The sequence below is a fragment of the Cheilinus undulatus genome, linkage group 5 (assembly GCF_018320785.1).
Source record: "Cheilinus undulatus linkage group 5, ASM1832078v1, whole genome shotgun sequence".
Lineage (NCBI taxonomy): Eukaryota > Metazoa > Chordata > Actinopteri > Labriformes > Labridae > Cheilinus > Cheilinus undulatus.
In genome coordinates, this window is record NC_054869.1 from 15,267,242 (window position 1) to 15,283,298 (window position 16,057).

Below are 16,057 nucleotides of genomic sequence, written 5' to 3' on the forward strand. Positions count from 1 at the left end.
AGCTTTATTTAATTTCTAAAGTATGAAATGTTATTTTGCTCAGCAGTGCCTATAAAGCCAGAGGAGTGGAGGTCAGAAATACCTGAATCTAGCACAAAGCCTAGAGGAGTCCACTGAGCCACAATACTTTAGGAAACATTTCTGGAGTAAAAAAACAACGGCCCAACGATTTCAGTATACTTGAAGTTTATTATTACAAATGACCTTTTAAATGACAATATGACCAAAATGCAACACCTCTAAAAATAATGAACACTGACACACTTTACAATATTTACAAATAATCTTTATGTTCCACAGACTTTACAGTACAGTAAAAAAGTTCCTGCTTTAAAATACAAGGTATCCCAATTGTGCTAGTGTGTACAAATGTGCAATTACCTGGTGAATTTCTGATGACCACCATTAAAATATACGCTCACTGATCACTTTATTAGGTATATCTGTTCAACCACTCATTATTGCATCAATTAAGCATGTTAGCCTAGAGAGCTGGATATTTTCTCTTTTGAGCCATTTTCTGTGAAACCCTAGAGATGGTTGTGGGTGCAAATCCCAGTAGATCAGCAGTTTGTGAAATACTCAGGCCCACCTGTCTGGCCCCAACAACCATGTCACGTTCAAAGTCACTTAAATCCCGTTCCCTCCTGCACTGTTAGAACTTCAACACATTTTGACTGGGTCTGCATGCCTACATGCTGCCATGCAGTTAACTGAATTGATATTTGCATTGATAAGAAGTTGAACAGGTGTACCTAATAAAGTGATCACTGAGTGTTTGTATTGTTTTTTGTATATCCTTGTTCGTAGGGGTTGACACAAACCAAAAGTTTCGCACAATAGCTAGAATAATAAGTATATGAAAAAACAATATATTAAAAATACTTCTTGAAAGCACTTGGATGTGGTTGAAGAGTCTTATTTCCTCTCAGTGTAATTTGGATTTGATTGCAAGCTAATGTAAACTAATCACAGTAAGTATATCCTCACTGTGAAACAGCTGGTTATTAGGCCACATAACCCAAAAGTGTGTGTGGCATATAAATTTAAGATAAAGATAAGCTTTCTTCAAATGGAAAGTGCCAAATTTAAAAGCAGGTGGATGCTGCCTGCTGTGAATAAAGAAAAGAAACACGATTTTCAAGTAACACTTTTGATGCCAGAAGTTCAAATATAAAAGAATCACATTTTATGCTGGTAAATGGGGCCCATGGCTGGCAGGGCATACCCTAATTGAGGATTTAAGAGAGGGATGGAGAAGGGATGAGGGTAAACTGCCGACCCAATAATGGCGGAGTGAGTTGGGACATTATGATACATAAACTGAGGATGTGGTGGTCTCATTCTGTTGGGGAGAAAAGCAGGATAAAAGGCATGCTGGTGCCGGGAGTCTCGCCCTGATTTCTCATATCTCGAAAGGACACTTGGCAGCTGCAAACTGGCCGCTGAATGGGACGCACTCTGCTGGGTTGAAGAAACTTTTTGAAGCATTGTCCTGGATTTTTCCCTCTTTTCCGCTGGATAAATCCAAGGAGCCATGTTGTTTTGCTTTTTTACAGAGGTCAGAGAGTCATCCTGTTGCATCAGCCTGCCCTGGGGGATCTTACAACTTGGTCGAATGGGAGCAGGCCGTGGAAGCGGCATGGATTTTGGAATAACTTTTGTGAAACTTGAGGTAGATGTTGGCCAGTCGGATATCACGTAAGAGGACGGTGGAAGGAAAGGATGGGCGATATATTTGCTGCTGCCTCTGTGGATTGGTCTCCAGGCGGAGTCTTTATTCTGGACTTTGATCGAGTCTCCGGACTGAGCGCTGGCATAGGAAACATCTTTTCTCTGTCTGGCTGAGTCTTTTGATGGCTGAGTGCACCTAGCGGACTTGCTGTTCTCACTACCACTAGATGAATTTTTCACAGAGCTGGAACAGTTTAAGGGCAGCTCAGAAGGAGGGACAGGTTTGTTTTCACTGCCTACAGGACCGTCCTCTGATGAAACAGAGTAAGGGGAGGGGCTTCGGGAAGAGGAGGAGGATAAAGGCATCGGGGAGCCATCAGTGGAGTTGTGGGTAGAAGAAGCTCGGGACGGTGACGGTGAACAGTGAATGACAGAGGGTCTTTCCTTGTCCTCGCTCTGAGGACTCTGGTGCCCATTAAGACTGGCCTGAGCCATGCGCTTCTTTTTCTCCAGAGGGGAGATGACCTCTGCAGTTGTGGATGGAACAGAAGCAGACCAAGGGTTGGATGTTCCCACAGGGACTGGGACAAGGCGAGTATAGATGGTAGTGCAAACACTGGTGGCGGCTCTGTTTGGCTGAGAAGCATCAGGATGGTGTGGATCAGATGACCAGAGAGCACGGCGAGGATGCATCACTGCTTCACTTTGACCAGGAGTGTCAGGACTTCTCTGAGCAAGAATCTACAAAATAACAAGACATTTTAGGCCACATGGCATAACTCTAATGTACTTTACTGTTTTCTGCTACTGCATTTAGTGCTATAATGCATTTACAGAGCATTAGAATACTAAGTCTTTGATGCTTTTTGAGCTTTTTGCATGCACACTGAAAACACTTTCATATCCGATAGCTCAGACTGCATACAGAGGTAGTCTAGGATGCTTTCAACTGGACTGGATTGGTTGTGCAGACTAGCACTTATTGAAGACTGCCCCGTCAACTGAGTTGATCTGGGAATTGCAGCTCTTTTTAGAGAGTTGGACTTTTTGGCACAGCTCAGTAATAAAAGCCAGTCTTTCAGCTTTGCAGTCTCTCTTGAGTTGGAATTATTTTGAAATTTTATGCCTTTATAGCAACAGAAATAGAAACAAAGGAAACAGTCAAATGAGAGCCAGCCCTCATTGCTTACAGAAAGAGCCAGCTTCTTCAAACGACTCATCACGACACCCTTGCAACTTATTGTCTTGAACTGAGTAGTCATTTCTTTTGAACCAGTACCTCGATAGGTTTACCTGCTAAACAGTATATCATTGTTTTGTTTTGTTTTTTAAACATGTGGGAGAAAAGTTGTTAAAGAGGCACTGCTAGGCACTTACATCCCCATTTATTCATATTGCCAGTAGCTTCACCCCACACATAATGCACAGATATAAAGCAAAGGTAAGAGCAACAGAAATGATAAATGGGTTACTGTTTGCATTTGAGGCATGCAAGTTATTCGGATATTATGAAAATGTTTTGTGTACCGTCACTTCATGTCCAAATGCCCAAAACATATTGATAATGCAAAGTGTAAACAGGGCCTGAGACAGTCTCAAATATCACGTTACCTCAGGATCCACATCGCTATCCAGCTGAGACCTTTTCCTCTTCCTCTCAACCTTGTTGACCTGGCTGTCCAAACTTCTCTTGTATGGCTTCCGTGGTTTGCTGGGAGGCAGAGGTTTGTCCTCCTCTCCTTTTAAGTATCTTTCAAAGGGCAGCACGAGTCTAAGGTAAAAATACATTCACATCATTAACTTGTTGAAAAATGAAGCTAATGTGAAAGTGTGAGAAACTGCAGTTCCTAGAGGCTGACTGCAAAAGCCTCTACAGTCCCGTTATTACCCATAATAAAATGCCTTTACTGACGGCATGTTTACAGCCTGCCTCAAAACATGCTATCTAGTTCAGAATGTCTTTTGTAGTCACACTGAATGGGAGGTGCATTTTCATTAAGAAATAAATCTGTTTCAATGATATTAAGGGTAACTAGGCTAACTAGGCTGATCTGACTGACAGGGCATGCTGCAAATGCATATCAGGATGCATCCGGGCTGACTAAGCTCCACCTCCCTGCCTGTCTCTAGACTGGTTTAAGGTTAGACTGAGGCAGCACGTCCAAAAGTGCAACTGCTAAAAACGGCTTCAGAAACCAGTGGATGATCCCACAGACACTATGTCCATGTTGTATAAAGTCCATCATCTATCTATAAAGCAAGTAGAAAGGACAGGTGAGTTAAAGAGAGAATCATCCTCACTTTTCATAATGTCTGCGTGTGCAGGTGGCAGCGCTGGTGCTTCCTGGACTGCCTCCCAGCTCATCGTAGACTTTCTTCCAAAGACGTCTCGCTGTCACCTGTTGGAGAACAGAGTTGTTCAAGTACAGTGCCTATAAAAAAGTATTCACAGCCTTGGATGTTTTACCTTTTAAAATATTTTATAAATCTGTCATGGTCAATATAATTTGGCTTTTTTGACAAAACACAAAACACAAAAAACTCTTTAATGCCAAAGTAAAAATAGATTTCTACAAAATAATGTCAATTAAACAAAAATATGTAAAGTAAAATAAGTGACTGCATAAATATTCAACCCCCTTAAAGTGACTGACCTAATTCAACAGAGGTCCAGTTAATTGGTGCTAGTAGTCTCACAGTTAGTGGATCAGGGATCACCTGAGTGCAGTGAATGTGTCTCAGATGATGGTAGTATAAAGACATCTGTGTCTGGAAGGTCCAGTCACTGGTTGATTAGTATTCATGGCTACTATTACACCATGAAGACAAAATAACACCCCAAGCAACTCAAATAAAAGGTAATTGAAAAGTATAAGTCAGGGGATGGATACATAAAAATATAAGGCACTGAACATCCATCAGTTAAATCCATCATAGAGAAACGGACGGAATAAGGCACATGTGTAAATCTGTCTGGATCACGCCTCCCTCGCAAACTGAGTTACCCTGCAAGAAGGAGACTAGTGAGAGAGGCCACCAAGACAACTATGACTCGGTGACACAGTGGTGGCAGCATCATGCTGTGGGGATGATTCTTGGCAGCTGGCCAAGAAGGAGGAGGATATTTATCCCTCCGCAGCAGCAACCAAATATTTGCTGCATGCTAATTGCAGCTGTCAGAGTTTTATCAACCCAAAGACAGTTAAAATTGACTAAAAATTTCATCAGTTTTTATTATGAAGATCTATTTTAGCTTATCATCTCGTCTTCAAAAAAAGTAACTGACAAACTTTCATAACCGCAGTTTTTATCAACAAATTCCAAACTGACTGCTATATTTATAATGATGAATGTGGTATTGAGGGACAGTTCTTTAGAGCTCTGCTATTTATAGCTATTTCAGTATGAGTTGCGCTCTCAAATCTTTCTCACAGTAAAGACAACAGAGCAGAGGTGCTGATACGTCAGGACCTCAGCAGCCTCAGTGCAGCAGAAACCACATTGCTACAGCAGTTGACCTACAGCCCATTTTCCATCTCGACATGCAGACATGAAAAATGTTGCATCAGTTTTTGAACGTGAGAAAAAAAAGATCTTGAACTCACTGAATCATAGCCCCCAAGTTTATCCACGGCTTTGTGGATCCTCCAAAGGTTAACTGAAAGTTGAGAATACATTAATTAGCATGCTAGTTCCATGAGTATTATGTTCATGTAACACAGCAGAGCTAAGACTCACTCTGCTTAAAGCCCAGATGTGGGATCCTCTCTATGGGTGTCGCTCTGTCCTTCATGAAGGAGTGCAGGCGTGCAATAAAGGCTTTCTCTTCAATCTTCACCAGATTGGGCCTCGCTTCCTCCTCACATTCAGTCATGGAGTCGTTAATCTCAATGACAGCAGGAGAAGACTAAATAGGAAAAGAAGAAAAATCTGGTTTGCATAATAATCGAGTATGTCCTATAAATGTGACATGGTCCACTGCCAAACGGTTTTACAGTTGAAGGTGTTTTATAACAGAAACGACACAGAATCATCTCCTGGGATGCAGATGTTGAAATGAAACATCAAAAACAGAGAGTAGGGTTTCACCGCTACTTTCAATAGGTAACCGCTACACATCCTGTCTGGAGAGAAAGCAGCAGACTTGTGGGGTTTATGGTCTTGAGTTGTCTGACACTGGTATCACTGACAAACAAACATCAGCTAAGAGAAGTTATTTAAACGGTGCCGTAAACACCTGTATCTGCGGTGAGTGACTAGGAGATCTGATATCAGTAATAATTCGAAGAATAACTGTTTGCTGTATTTCTGCATTACTTGCGTGAAAACTGTTTCAAAATACCAAGAAGTTAGATGATAGGTGTTAAACCAACACTACCAAGAAGTCAAGAGTCAGAAATTGGCAATGTCACTGTTTGTGGTTTGTAAGAAAGGAGAAATGAAACAGTGAAGGCATGCAAAACTTTAACCATCAGTGTGAAAGATTTCAATACAGAAGTGTCTAACATACAAACAAAAATCAGAAAAGTACAGTATCTCTTAACTATGCAATACTTCTGTATGTCTCTCCTATGGTGAGGCTTCACTTTGTCCCTTTATCCTACACAAGCAGAAAAAAACAATTTAAACTTTGCTTAGATTTTTAATTGATATGGAAACCCTTTTCCCTGCACACCTTATTTACCATTATTTATTTATAGTTTAGGGACAGATAAAGTATACAGCTGAGAACAGCCATCCTACACTGTAAAGCTGAACGAGTTCAAAGTGCTCAAGATTTTTGTTGAAACTGATTACATCAAAGTTTTTAAGGAGTGGAAATAGATGTTTTTGAGTTGCCATTACTCGTACATTTATGTTAGGTTAACTTGACCTTTAGTAGTTTAACTGCTCTGTGGAAACTTTCCTAAACTTTAAAATTCTGTTTGTAAAGCAAAGTAGTCTACATCCACTGCAATTTTCCCTTATTTCTATCACATAAAAATAATACTGACTGTCAGTGACACCCAAGGTAGTCCAACTTAGGGGAGTGCAAGTGATAATAAGTGAAAAGTGCAAACTTCATGTTCAGTAACCATCCATTGTGTAATATGGTTGCTCTCCACAAGCGAGACTTCCCTAACTGAGTGAGTAACTTCACTCATGATGTAAAAAAGTGTCTAAAGACCAAAGGCATTCTGGGAGAACTCTGCCAATTAAGGTATCATTGTCAAATAAATTGAGTACAATGGCAGTGGAACTCAGAATAATGGTGCTGAAATAGCTGTTTGGATTTTAAAGTCAACATAGATCACTTTATAAAACCATCTTCTATTGCTCGGCCTGACAGTGCATGCAAGTATAGTGTTTGCAGTGAATGCTAATTTGCAACACCTGTCCCTAGAAGGGCTTTAATGAGAATAAACATGTTCACTCCATTAAAATTAGACATTTTCCAGAAAAAAAAGACAATGGCAGCAACAATTCACATGACATAACAATAACAGCAGGCTTCAGTTACAAACCATTCTCTCCTAAACTTCCTTATCTGTGATTTAAGAACACTAGAGAGCACTCTAACACACATTTTAGATACGATGGGGTGAAATAATGAATTTTGCACTTATTAGCTCTAAAATCTGCTAAATGAGTAAGACACAATAAGATATCATTGACTTTGAAAAAATAGTTAAACACTTGTGTTGTGAGAAAATCTGCACAAGTGCATGACAAATAAAGTTGACTTTTAAATTAACCATGCAATGTTTGAACTTAACAGTAAGAAAATAATATATTCACTTATATATTAGGAGGAATTGCTTCATTAAACACTTATCTGAAATAAAAACTTGCCTTCAAACATGGGAATTTAAATGATTACTATTTTTAGATGAAATATGGGATTACATGAAATCACATTCAATCTGAATGCATCCATTTCTAATTCACTCCATTTCTGATAACAGCTCTGTCTAAATGAATGATATCTGACTGCTGTGCTTGTAGCGTTCATTTAATTTTTTGGTTTTATTTCAAGCAGCACTAGAACTGTCAAATATTTGCTATTATTTGGAGTCCAGCGCACGATTATTTTTGTTTGATTACAATTTGGATATTAATGACATCTCACTTGTTCTCTACTTCTCTGTGCCCTTAAACGGGCCTAAAACGGAGGATTTTTCAATGCTGATTTGGACACATATGCCTCAGCCTCCAGCCAAAAGCAAACAGTGTTCATCATTTCAATAGCACAGATTTGAGCAATTCAGCAGTTTAAGAGCACCTCATGAATCTGGTATAACATTTTCTTAGAAACTTTCAAGAACAAATAAAACAAAAAAAGGATATTGGTGAATAAAACCAAATATTGCACAAAAAGACAAGGAAGGCCCTGCTCACTTTGGAGGGATACCACAGGTGCTTAGTGGCCCCTAGTGAGAGCCAGGCTTTTAGGGTGGGGTTATAAGGCAACATGTCAACACTGAAACAGATCATTACAATTTATGATTAAATCCAGAGTGTTAAAACCAGTTTCAACCTGGACCACATCAGCATAAACTGTGTCCTAAAGGGCTGGTTGTTACTGTAAGAATATAAAATCAACAACCTCTTTAATTCTGTTAGATTAAGAGTGTTTTTAGTAATATATTAATTTATAATAAGAACTGAAAGTTTATATTCATTTCTAATAAGAACTGAAAGCAGAAGTCTAGGAAAAATAATGGAAAAATGATATTGAAATAAGCAACTACAGTATGATTTATTTAAAAATTGTTTGGTAATAAATAGAAATGCTGTAATTATATTAATAGGACTTTTTTAGATTATGAAATTCATCATTACCCTCAGTTATTAATAAAGTTCTTTTTGTATCACCACAAAGTATTATTGAGCACTTCATGTTAATAACTGACTGTAGCTGAGAAGGGCAGAACTGTGGTGAAACACATGAATGTGCTCTGATTTTACATGTAGTCTGTGATTTATAATTTTTTTTTTATTCCAACAGCTAATCTGTTGAGATTATGGAGGAAAAGTAGCAGCACTGTCATTGGAAAAAAAATGAGCATGCCACTGAAAAACTGCACAATGTATAAGAGGCACCTAGCTGCAGACATCAGACATTCATAAAGACGTGTGCGCTTGGACTTCTGTGTTCTTTTAAAATTCTTTTAATCTGTAATCTACGGCCCCACTGTACACGCCCGGGTGACGATGTACAAGAGGCGATCCCAGAAACATTTAATTTCACTTTCAATGGTGCTGGGAAATCCTGCGGGGTGCTGTAAGCCACCCACATCTGCACAATTTTAAAAGTGTCGTCGTATTCCAACTTCCGGTGGATGGGGGACCACTCGCAAAGCATTTTGGGAACCCATTGCAGTGCGAGGCCTGATAGGTCAGCACTTTTAAACACATTTTTTCTCTCAAAATGCAAAATTTATCAACAAAAATGAAACGAGGGGTTACTGTATAGTGCATATGCCAAACACTGCACATCACCACAAACACACCAGGAGGAGGGTAAAATGGTTTAAAGACAACAAGGTGAATGCTCTGGAGTGACCGAGTCAAAGCCCAGATGTCAGTCAATGGAAAGACGTGCCTCTTTTTTTGTCCAGTTTTTGCACAGTAGTTGATGCTATTTATAAAGTCCTGAAACACAGTACTTCCCGAAATTAAATTTCATGGTTTGAGGCTGCTCTCTCCATCGATAGCAAGTGGTAAACGTCCTTAAGCCAGATGTGTGTGTCATAGCAGCCCAGTTAATGGGTTTCCACTTCATAAGAAATTCCTCTTTAAGGAGAAGAAAGCTGAAGCTACAATGCCTTGTGTAATTCTTGACCTCGTATTTTACATAAGATATTTACATGTGCAGTCACGTCTCTGCTGCCTCCACCAATTTCAAACCATTTGATATTAATGTCAATATTTTATTTTGAATCACCCCTCTCAGGAACAGCTTTATTTCTGTGGCAGTCATTGTAAAACATAACGGCTTGACGTGGTTTCATATTGAATCAAGTTCCTCTCTGTGGTTCCTGGTTCCGAGAAATCGGCCTCTACAGTGAGTAATAGTGAAGGTGCAGACCTCTTACCAAGATAGCCCCGACTGAGTCACAGCTCTGCCGATCCACGAAACTGAACTGTTCCCAGCTAACACGACATAAATCTGACCTGTTAGTGGTTTCCTGTAGTCCTAATTATTATGTCTAGAAAATGTTGGCCTTCTACTCTATTTTTATGACCTAAAACTTTAATTTAACACCTAATATTTGCCTTTAAATGTGATCTAGAGTCACAAGAAGATGTCAAAATAAAGAAAATCTGCATGGAAATTTTGCATAAAATGTGGCCATGTTCATTATGTCTGTTTAAATTCAGATGTGATTCATAAAACTTCCAGCTTTATACATCAGAGGTTACCAACAGGAAACGTCTGCACTCTCAGCTTCACACGGTTGCCCCTGCTTTTGCACATCTTTACATCAGATAATGAATATTGTGAAACACTCAGCCCATTTCCACTAGATGATATTTTTTGGAAATCTGTGTGGGTGCTGTTGATGTCAAAGTGTTGATATGTGACTCTCACAATGATTGTCAGTGGCGTGCTAGATTGATGCAATCATCAGGCCAGAACTCACCACAGAAACCACTCCGCTTTCAACTATCTTCAGCCTTGGAAATTTAGTGAGCTAATTTGAGTTTCTCATATTGTACCTCTCATTCTAGTTACCAGAACAGAGGCTGTGAGAGCCTCCAGCAGTTTCTGTTTGTGCAATGAAATATTCTTCTAATTCTTGAGATGTGTGTGCGTTTTGTGCCCTTCTGTGAATATGAGGCAGAATCACTTATTCTTTGTTACTCATTTCACAATCAGCCATCAAGATGAAACAACTGTACACGCACAAAATGGGTACTTAAGAAAATTCAGCACTATCTCAAATTCTCTAAAAAAGGGAAATGAAAGCGCAGTGCAATAGCCAAGAAGTCATGTCTGAAGTCACAGATTAACTGTAACTCATGAAAAAATGCAAAGGCTGCAAATCACATGTCATCAGTACCTGGTTTTCTGCCCCCTGTTCTCCATCGCTGGCTGCTGTTTGCTGTGATGTGTCGCTCTGGTCCTCTGGAGCTGAAAACAGCAGGAATAAAACATTTTAAAGCTTAAGACTGGTGGGAATTTAATTCAGAGAACCACAGTTAGAGAAAAGAGTGTGTCTGCATTAAAAAAAGCAATATCAGCTCTTTAGATTTCTGCAGAAAGAAAAAAATATTACACATGGAAACAATAGAAAGTGACAGTTGGTGAGAAAGAACAAAACTTCATAACTTGATTCAGAGTATAGCCATATATATTTGGTCATATATTACTCTGATACAAATTAAAGTTACTCAGACACATAAGGTGCTTTTCTAACAAATTTTAAGGCCTTAGCACACTGGGTAATTTTTTCATATGAAATTTCTGCATGTTAAAATAATACTTTAAGTTAAACATGTTGCACACTGATACCAAAACTTTTGTCCGCCACTTTTTTTTTTCTTGGTTACAGGTTCTACTTTTTTTTTCTCCATCCAATTCATTGAAACGGGTGATTGATTATTCAGAGCTGCACCTGCAGCTCCCCTCTCTCTCTCTCTCTCTCTCTCTCTCTCTCTGTGTTCACACTGAAACACCATAATTTGCCAGTGTCTTACGTGGATATCAACCATTAATTATGACAGATAAAGGCCAACATTTGTACTCGACCAAATGATAAATACTGATTTGAAAAGTTGCACTCTGTCCCTCCAACTTGGCACAGCGCCGTGGTGTACGAGCTTGTGCCATATAAATATGTCTGTCTGGATGGAGCAACCCAGTTTGATTTTTAAAGAGGTGAAAGAGCCACAGAGTCACCTTCACTCCTTTTTTTCTTTGAAGTATAAACCTGTTTACCATGTTTTACGTTTTTTTTTTTTTTTTACAGGGAATAAAAAAATGATTGCATCAACTTCATTATGCAAGGTTTGAGTATGTGACATTTTTTATTGGATAATGGACCCGGAAAATGTGTCTAAAAATAACGGACTTTGTCTACAAAAACATTTACACTAAGTTCATTGGCTTTCTAATGGTGGACAGACATTTCTCTCTGGCCTCATTCAGCTTTAGAGCTGAAGCCCTTCAGAGGAGAGACAAAACCTCTTCGACAACCCTAACTAAGTCCAGCTGCACTGTTTGGACCAAGCTCTGGATGACTGAACACCTACTCACACATTTGATAAGATTATAATTATTCAGTAGCCAAGCTCTCATTACATTACATCCAGATATAAAGACAAATGTGCAAATTATAAAAGATCACACAATCACTAAACATAACGTAGTGGGCAATGCAATGCAATGCAAGCTCGACAGGCAGCCATTATCACCGCTCACTGTGAGTGGAGCCAGTTAATGAATCAAACTCTTTCCATAGCCGGTCAGGAGAAGAGCAAAAACACCTTTTTCACCAAGAAACTGAGCACGTAAACAAGGGCTGTCGATGACAACAATACCTGCCGCCACAGTGTGAAGCAATAAATGCTCAAACTTGGACATATAACGACATCATAATTTTAAATAGTCACTGCAATAAATGTAGGTGTAGAAAAAGCAATCATGTGGTTTGAAAGCCCAAAAAGCCATCGTTAATAATGAATAAAATGGATTGCAATGGATTGTGGGATACCTATTCCTTCCTCCTTGCCTAGAAATATGTACACAGTCTTGTACCTTTGCCTTTATTCAAGATTTTTCAATGCTGTTTTTTGTGCTGAAGCAAATGTTTTATCATCATGAGTACTCACACAGCTGTTTAGTACCAGCAGCAGCTTTGCAGAAAAAGTTAGAGTTCACTGTTAAGCTCTTTTGTTTGCCAGCTTGCAGCAAAATAAACCACCCATAGCTACCGCCTTCCAAAAAAACCTCTCTATTCATGAGTGTTATCAAGAAAGCATGGACACATATATGAAAAAGGGCTGCATGGTGGTGCAGTGGTTAGCGCAACAAGAGTGGTTCCTGGGTCAAATCCCCATTGCACGGGTAATGTCTTTATGTGAAGTTTGCATGTTCTCCATATACTCTGCCCAAAGACATGCTTGTTAGGTTAATTGGTGGCTCTAAATTGCCTGTAGGTCTGAGTGTGAGCATGGCTGCCTGTTTGTCTCTATATTTCATCCCTGTTAGTGGCTGGAGACCAGTCCAGGGTGTACTTCACTTTGGGACAGGTATTATAACCAATGAATGGATGGATTTTCTAGAAATGAAATGTATCATTCTTTCTATGAAAAACCTCAAACAGGTTATGACATGACTTTGGGTGCTCATGTGGAGGTCACCCATCTCCGTTGTTTCGCCACTGATGAACTCACTGAGTGATGTTTGCTCTGCATTTGCTCTACGGAGACTTACAATGTACATGTTTGGCAACACTACTTTGGTGAACCAAAGGCAGAACACATAAGTTCTACGTTTCACCCCCCCCCCCCAAAAAAAACCCAAGTGAAGTACAAATGTACAAAAAATGTACTTAACAAAGTAGTAAATTTATGTCATTGCTGTCCAGCGATGGTGACAGATCAGTGATCAGTTTGTACCAAAACTTGAAATCTGAAGGACATATTGTCTACTGAGTCTGATATAAAACCACAAGTTGCAAAACCACTTCCTCCTCAAGACTAAAACCGCCTCAGCGCTGCACTGTGTGATCTTGTCACACATAAACTGTAGTGTTTAGCAAGGATGACAGTGTCTGAAGAAATAAACTACCTGATAATGACAAACATTTCTTCAGATAAGAAAAGGGAAGATGTAACTGACTACACTTATCACCTAACAGAAATTCACCTTACTCTACTAAATGGTTTATTCCTCCTTATTTGATGCATACCTCAGAATGTGAGACATATTTCTATTTAAGAGGAAACAAAACTTCGACATGAAAAAAACAGCCCTAAAAATAAATGGTGATTGTATGACAGAAATACTCCTCAGAGTGTCAGCTGAAACCTTGTAAGCCCAGCACCCACAGTGGTATAATTTGTGCGAGAAACCAATATGCTTCTCTTTTGAGATCACTTGTTTCCTGTGCTGTGGCTTGAACCTTTGATTCTGCTTTTAGTAGCCTCTAACTTCTCTATTTCACAAGCTGAAGGATTAACTTTTTTATTGTACTACTTTTAACAGACGTTTTGTTTAATACTGGTTGTTTAGTGTGCAAGCTTATCTGTGCTTTTATATTACTGATAGTATCACATAATCTCAGTCTGAATATTGTGAGAACTTTGAAATGAAAAATAATGAAGTTATTAAAAACAATAAAATATTGAATTATCGCTCAAAATCATTCAATTTCCGTTTTCAAATATCAAATGATTATTAATTTTCCTTTTTTTCCAAAGCAGTTTAAACTTACAGGATAAACAAAGACATTAAAAGTCAAACAGGCTCAATATATCAAAGTCTAAACAGCATGTACCTTCGAGTAAAAATGCCTGAAACTCTACATAAAAACTGTATTTGTTGTTTTAAAAAAGATGTAATCATTCTTACCCATTTCTAAGAGCTGTCTCCAGTCTGCTCTGTGTTCAGTGACTGTTGCTCATGTGGCTTCTCTTCAGCTTCACACCACCAAACAGGAAGTGCTCTCCACAGAGCAGTTTCATTGGTCGACTGGTCGCTCTGCAGCAAACTCGTCCGGGAAACGTAGTCCTTTTTAGATTTAGTGACTCAAATCTAATACCAGCTTTCTTTGTTTCATCCTTTATGTTTCTCTAAAAAAACACAACCTTGTAAAATTTGGTTATATTCTTTATTGCCTATAAAAATAACTACACTCTTGCCCTCTTGGATGTTTTACCCTTTTACTAATTTGATAAATCAATTGTGGTCAATATAATTTGGCTTTTTTGACAACAACAACAACAAAAAAACCTCTTTAATTTTAGTGGACAAACAGATCTCCTCAAAGAAATGTTCAGTGAATAAAAATATGTAATGTAAAATAAGTGACAACATAAATATTCACCCCATTTAAAGTGACTGACCTAATTCAACAGAAGTCCAGCCAGTTGATGCTAGTAGTCTCACAATTAGTGGAATGGTGATCACCTGAGATCAGTGACTGTGTCTCAAGTGACTGTATAAAGATGCCTGTGTCTGGAAGGTCCAGTCACTGGTTATCAGTATTCTTGGATACCATTACACCACAAAGACAAAAGAACACTCCAAGCAACTCAGGGAAAAGTTAAATCCATCATCAAGAAATGAAAGGAACACGCCACATGTGTAAATCTGCCTAGATCAGGCTGTCCACCCGAAAGACCAAAATGGTGCTTTTTGACCATCAGACAAACACTATGTTTGTCAGACACCAAACACTGCACGTCACCACAAACACACCATCCCCACTGTGAAGCATGGCGGTGGCAGCATCATGCTGTGGGGATGCTTCTCAGCAGCAAGCCCTGGAAGGCTTTTAACGGTAGAGGGTAAAATGACTGCAGCAAAATATAGGAAAATCCTGGAGGACAATTTTATTCAGTCTGAAGGGGACATGGAGAAGATTTATTTTCCAGCAAGACAATGATCCTAAACATACAGCAAAAGCTACACAGAAATGGTTTAAGACAACAAGATGACTGTTCTGGAGTGGCAGAGTCAAAGCTCAGACCTCAGTCCGATAGAGAGTTTGAGGCTGGACAGATGTGCAAGCCTGATTGAGACCTATGCACAGACTCAGTGCTGTGATTGTAGCCACATATTTTTTCTTTAACTAACATAACTTCTTAAAAACAGTTTTACTGCTAAAAAGTGTCACTCAGTCCATTGATGTGGGGAAGAGATGGTTACAGCTTTGTCCTGTTCGGTGTGCAGACTGGGCTTAAATTCAACAAAGTTGCATCATTTGAGGAAGTGAGACCAAAATTCAACTGATGTCCAAATAAAGACTTAAAGTTCTCTAAATGAAGAAATAACATTTCCCACATGCCATTGATTAAATAACTTATTTTAGGAATATAATTTAACCACTTCCTTTCATAAACATCAGTGCTTCAGTTAAGATCAAATAGTACTTAGTATAAATACACTGTCAACAACACGGTCAGCCAGATGAAGGAATTTTAAACTTAATGATCCAGTTTTTTTTACTGCATTAGATCAACAGTTCTTCAGTTTTATATCTAAATGGGAATTAAATTGTAGACATAGAATGGCTATTGTGACAAAGTTGTGACTAAGCTCTGGTTTAAAATCACGTTTCGACACAAACAAAACTTTCCTGCAGAAGAAAATGTAAAAGAACTGCTGAATTAGCTTTGATAACATGAGCATGTAGCTCTTACTCTAAGATCCATAAGATCATAGAGTAAG

At 38.9% G+C, this 16,057-nt stretch overlaps 1 protein-coding gene across 2 annotated transcripts; it reads right to left on the reverse strand.

The window, feature by feature from the left end:
• Positions 1–185: 185 nt before the first annotated feature.
• Positions 186–14,265, reverse strand: arid5a (AT rich interactive domain 5A (MRF1-like)). Of its 2 annotated transcripts, XM_041786828.1 has the most exons (7): positions 14,237–14,265; positions 10,722–10,792; positions 5,413–5,581; positions 5,280–5,332; positions 3,976–4,073; positions 3,286–3,445; positions 186–2,415 (listed from the first exon to the last, which is right to left on the reverse strand). In XM_041786828.1, exons 1-7 carry the CDS (start codon positions 14,238–14,240, stop codon positions 1,183–1,185), a joined length of 1,788 nt encoding a protein of 595 aa, XP_041642762.1. In that variant the 5' UTR covers positions 14,241–14,265; the 3' UTR covers positions 186–1,182. The 2 variants fall into 2 exon arrangements, with proteins under 2 accessions (XP_041642762.1, XP_041642763.1); XM_041786829.1 differs by lacking the exons at positions 5,280–5,332; positions 5,413–5,581 and having other exon boundaries at positions 14,237–14,253.
• Between the last annotated feature and the right edge of the window lie 1,792 nt (positions 14,266–16,057).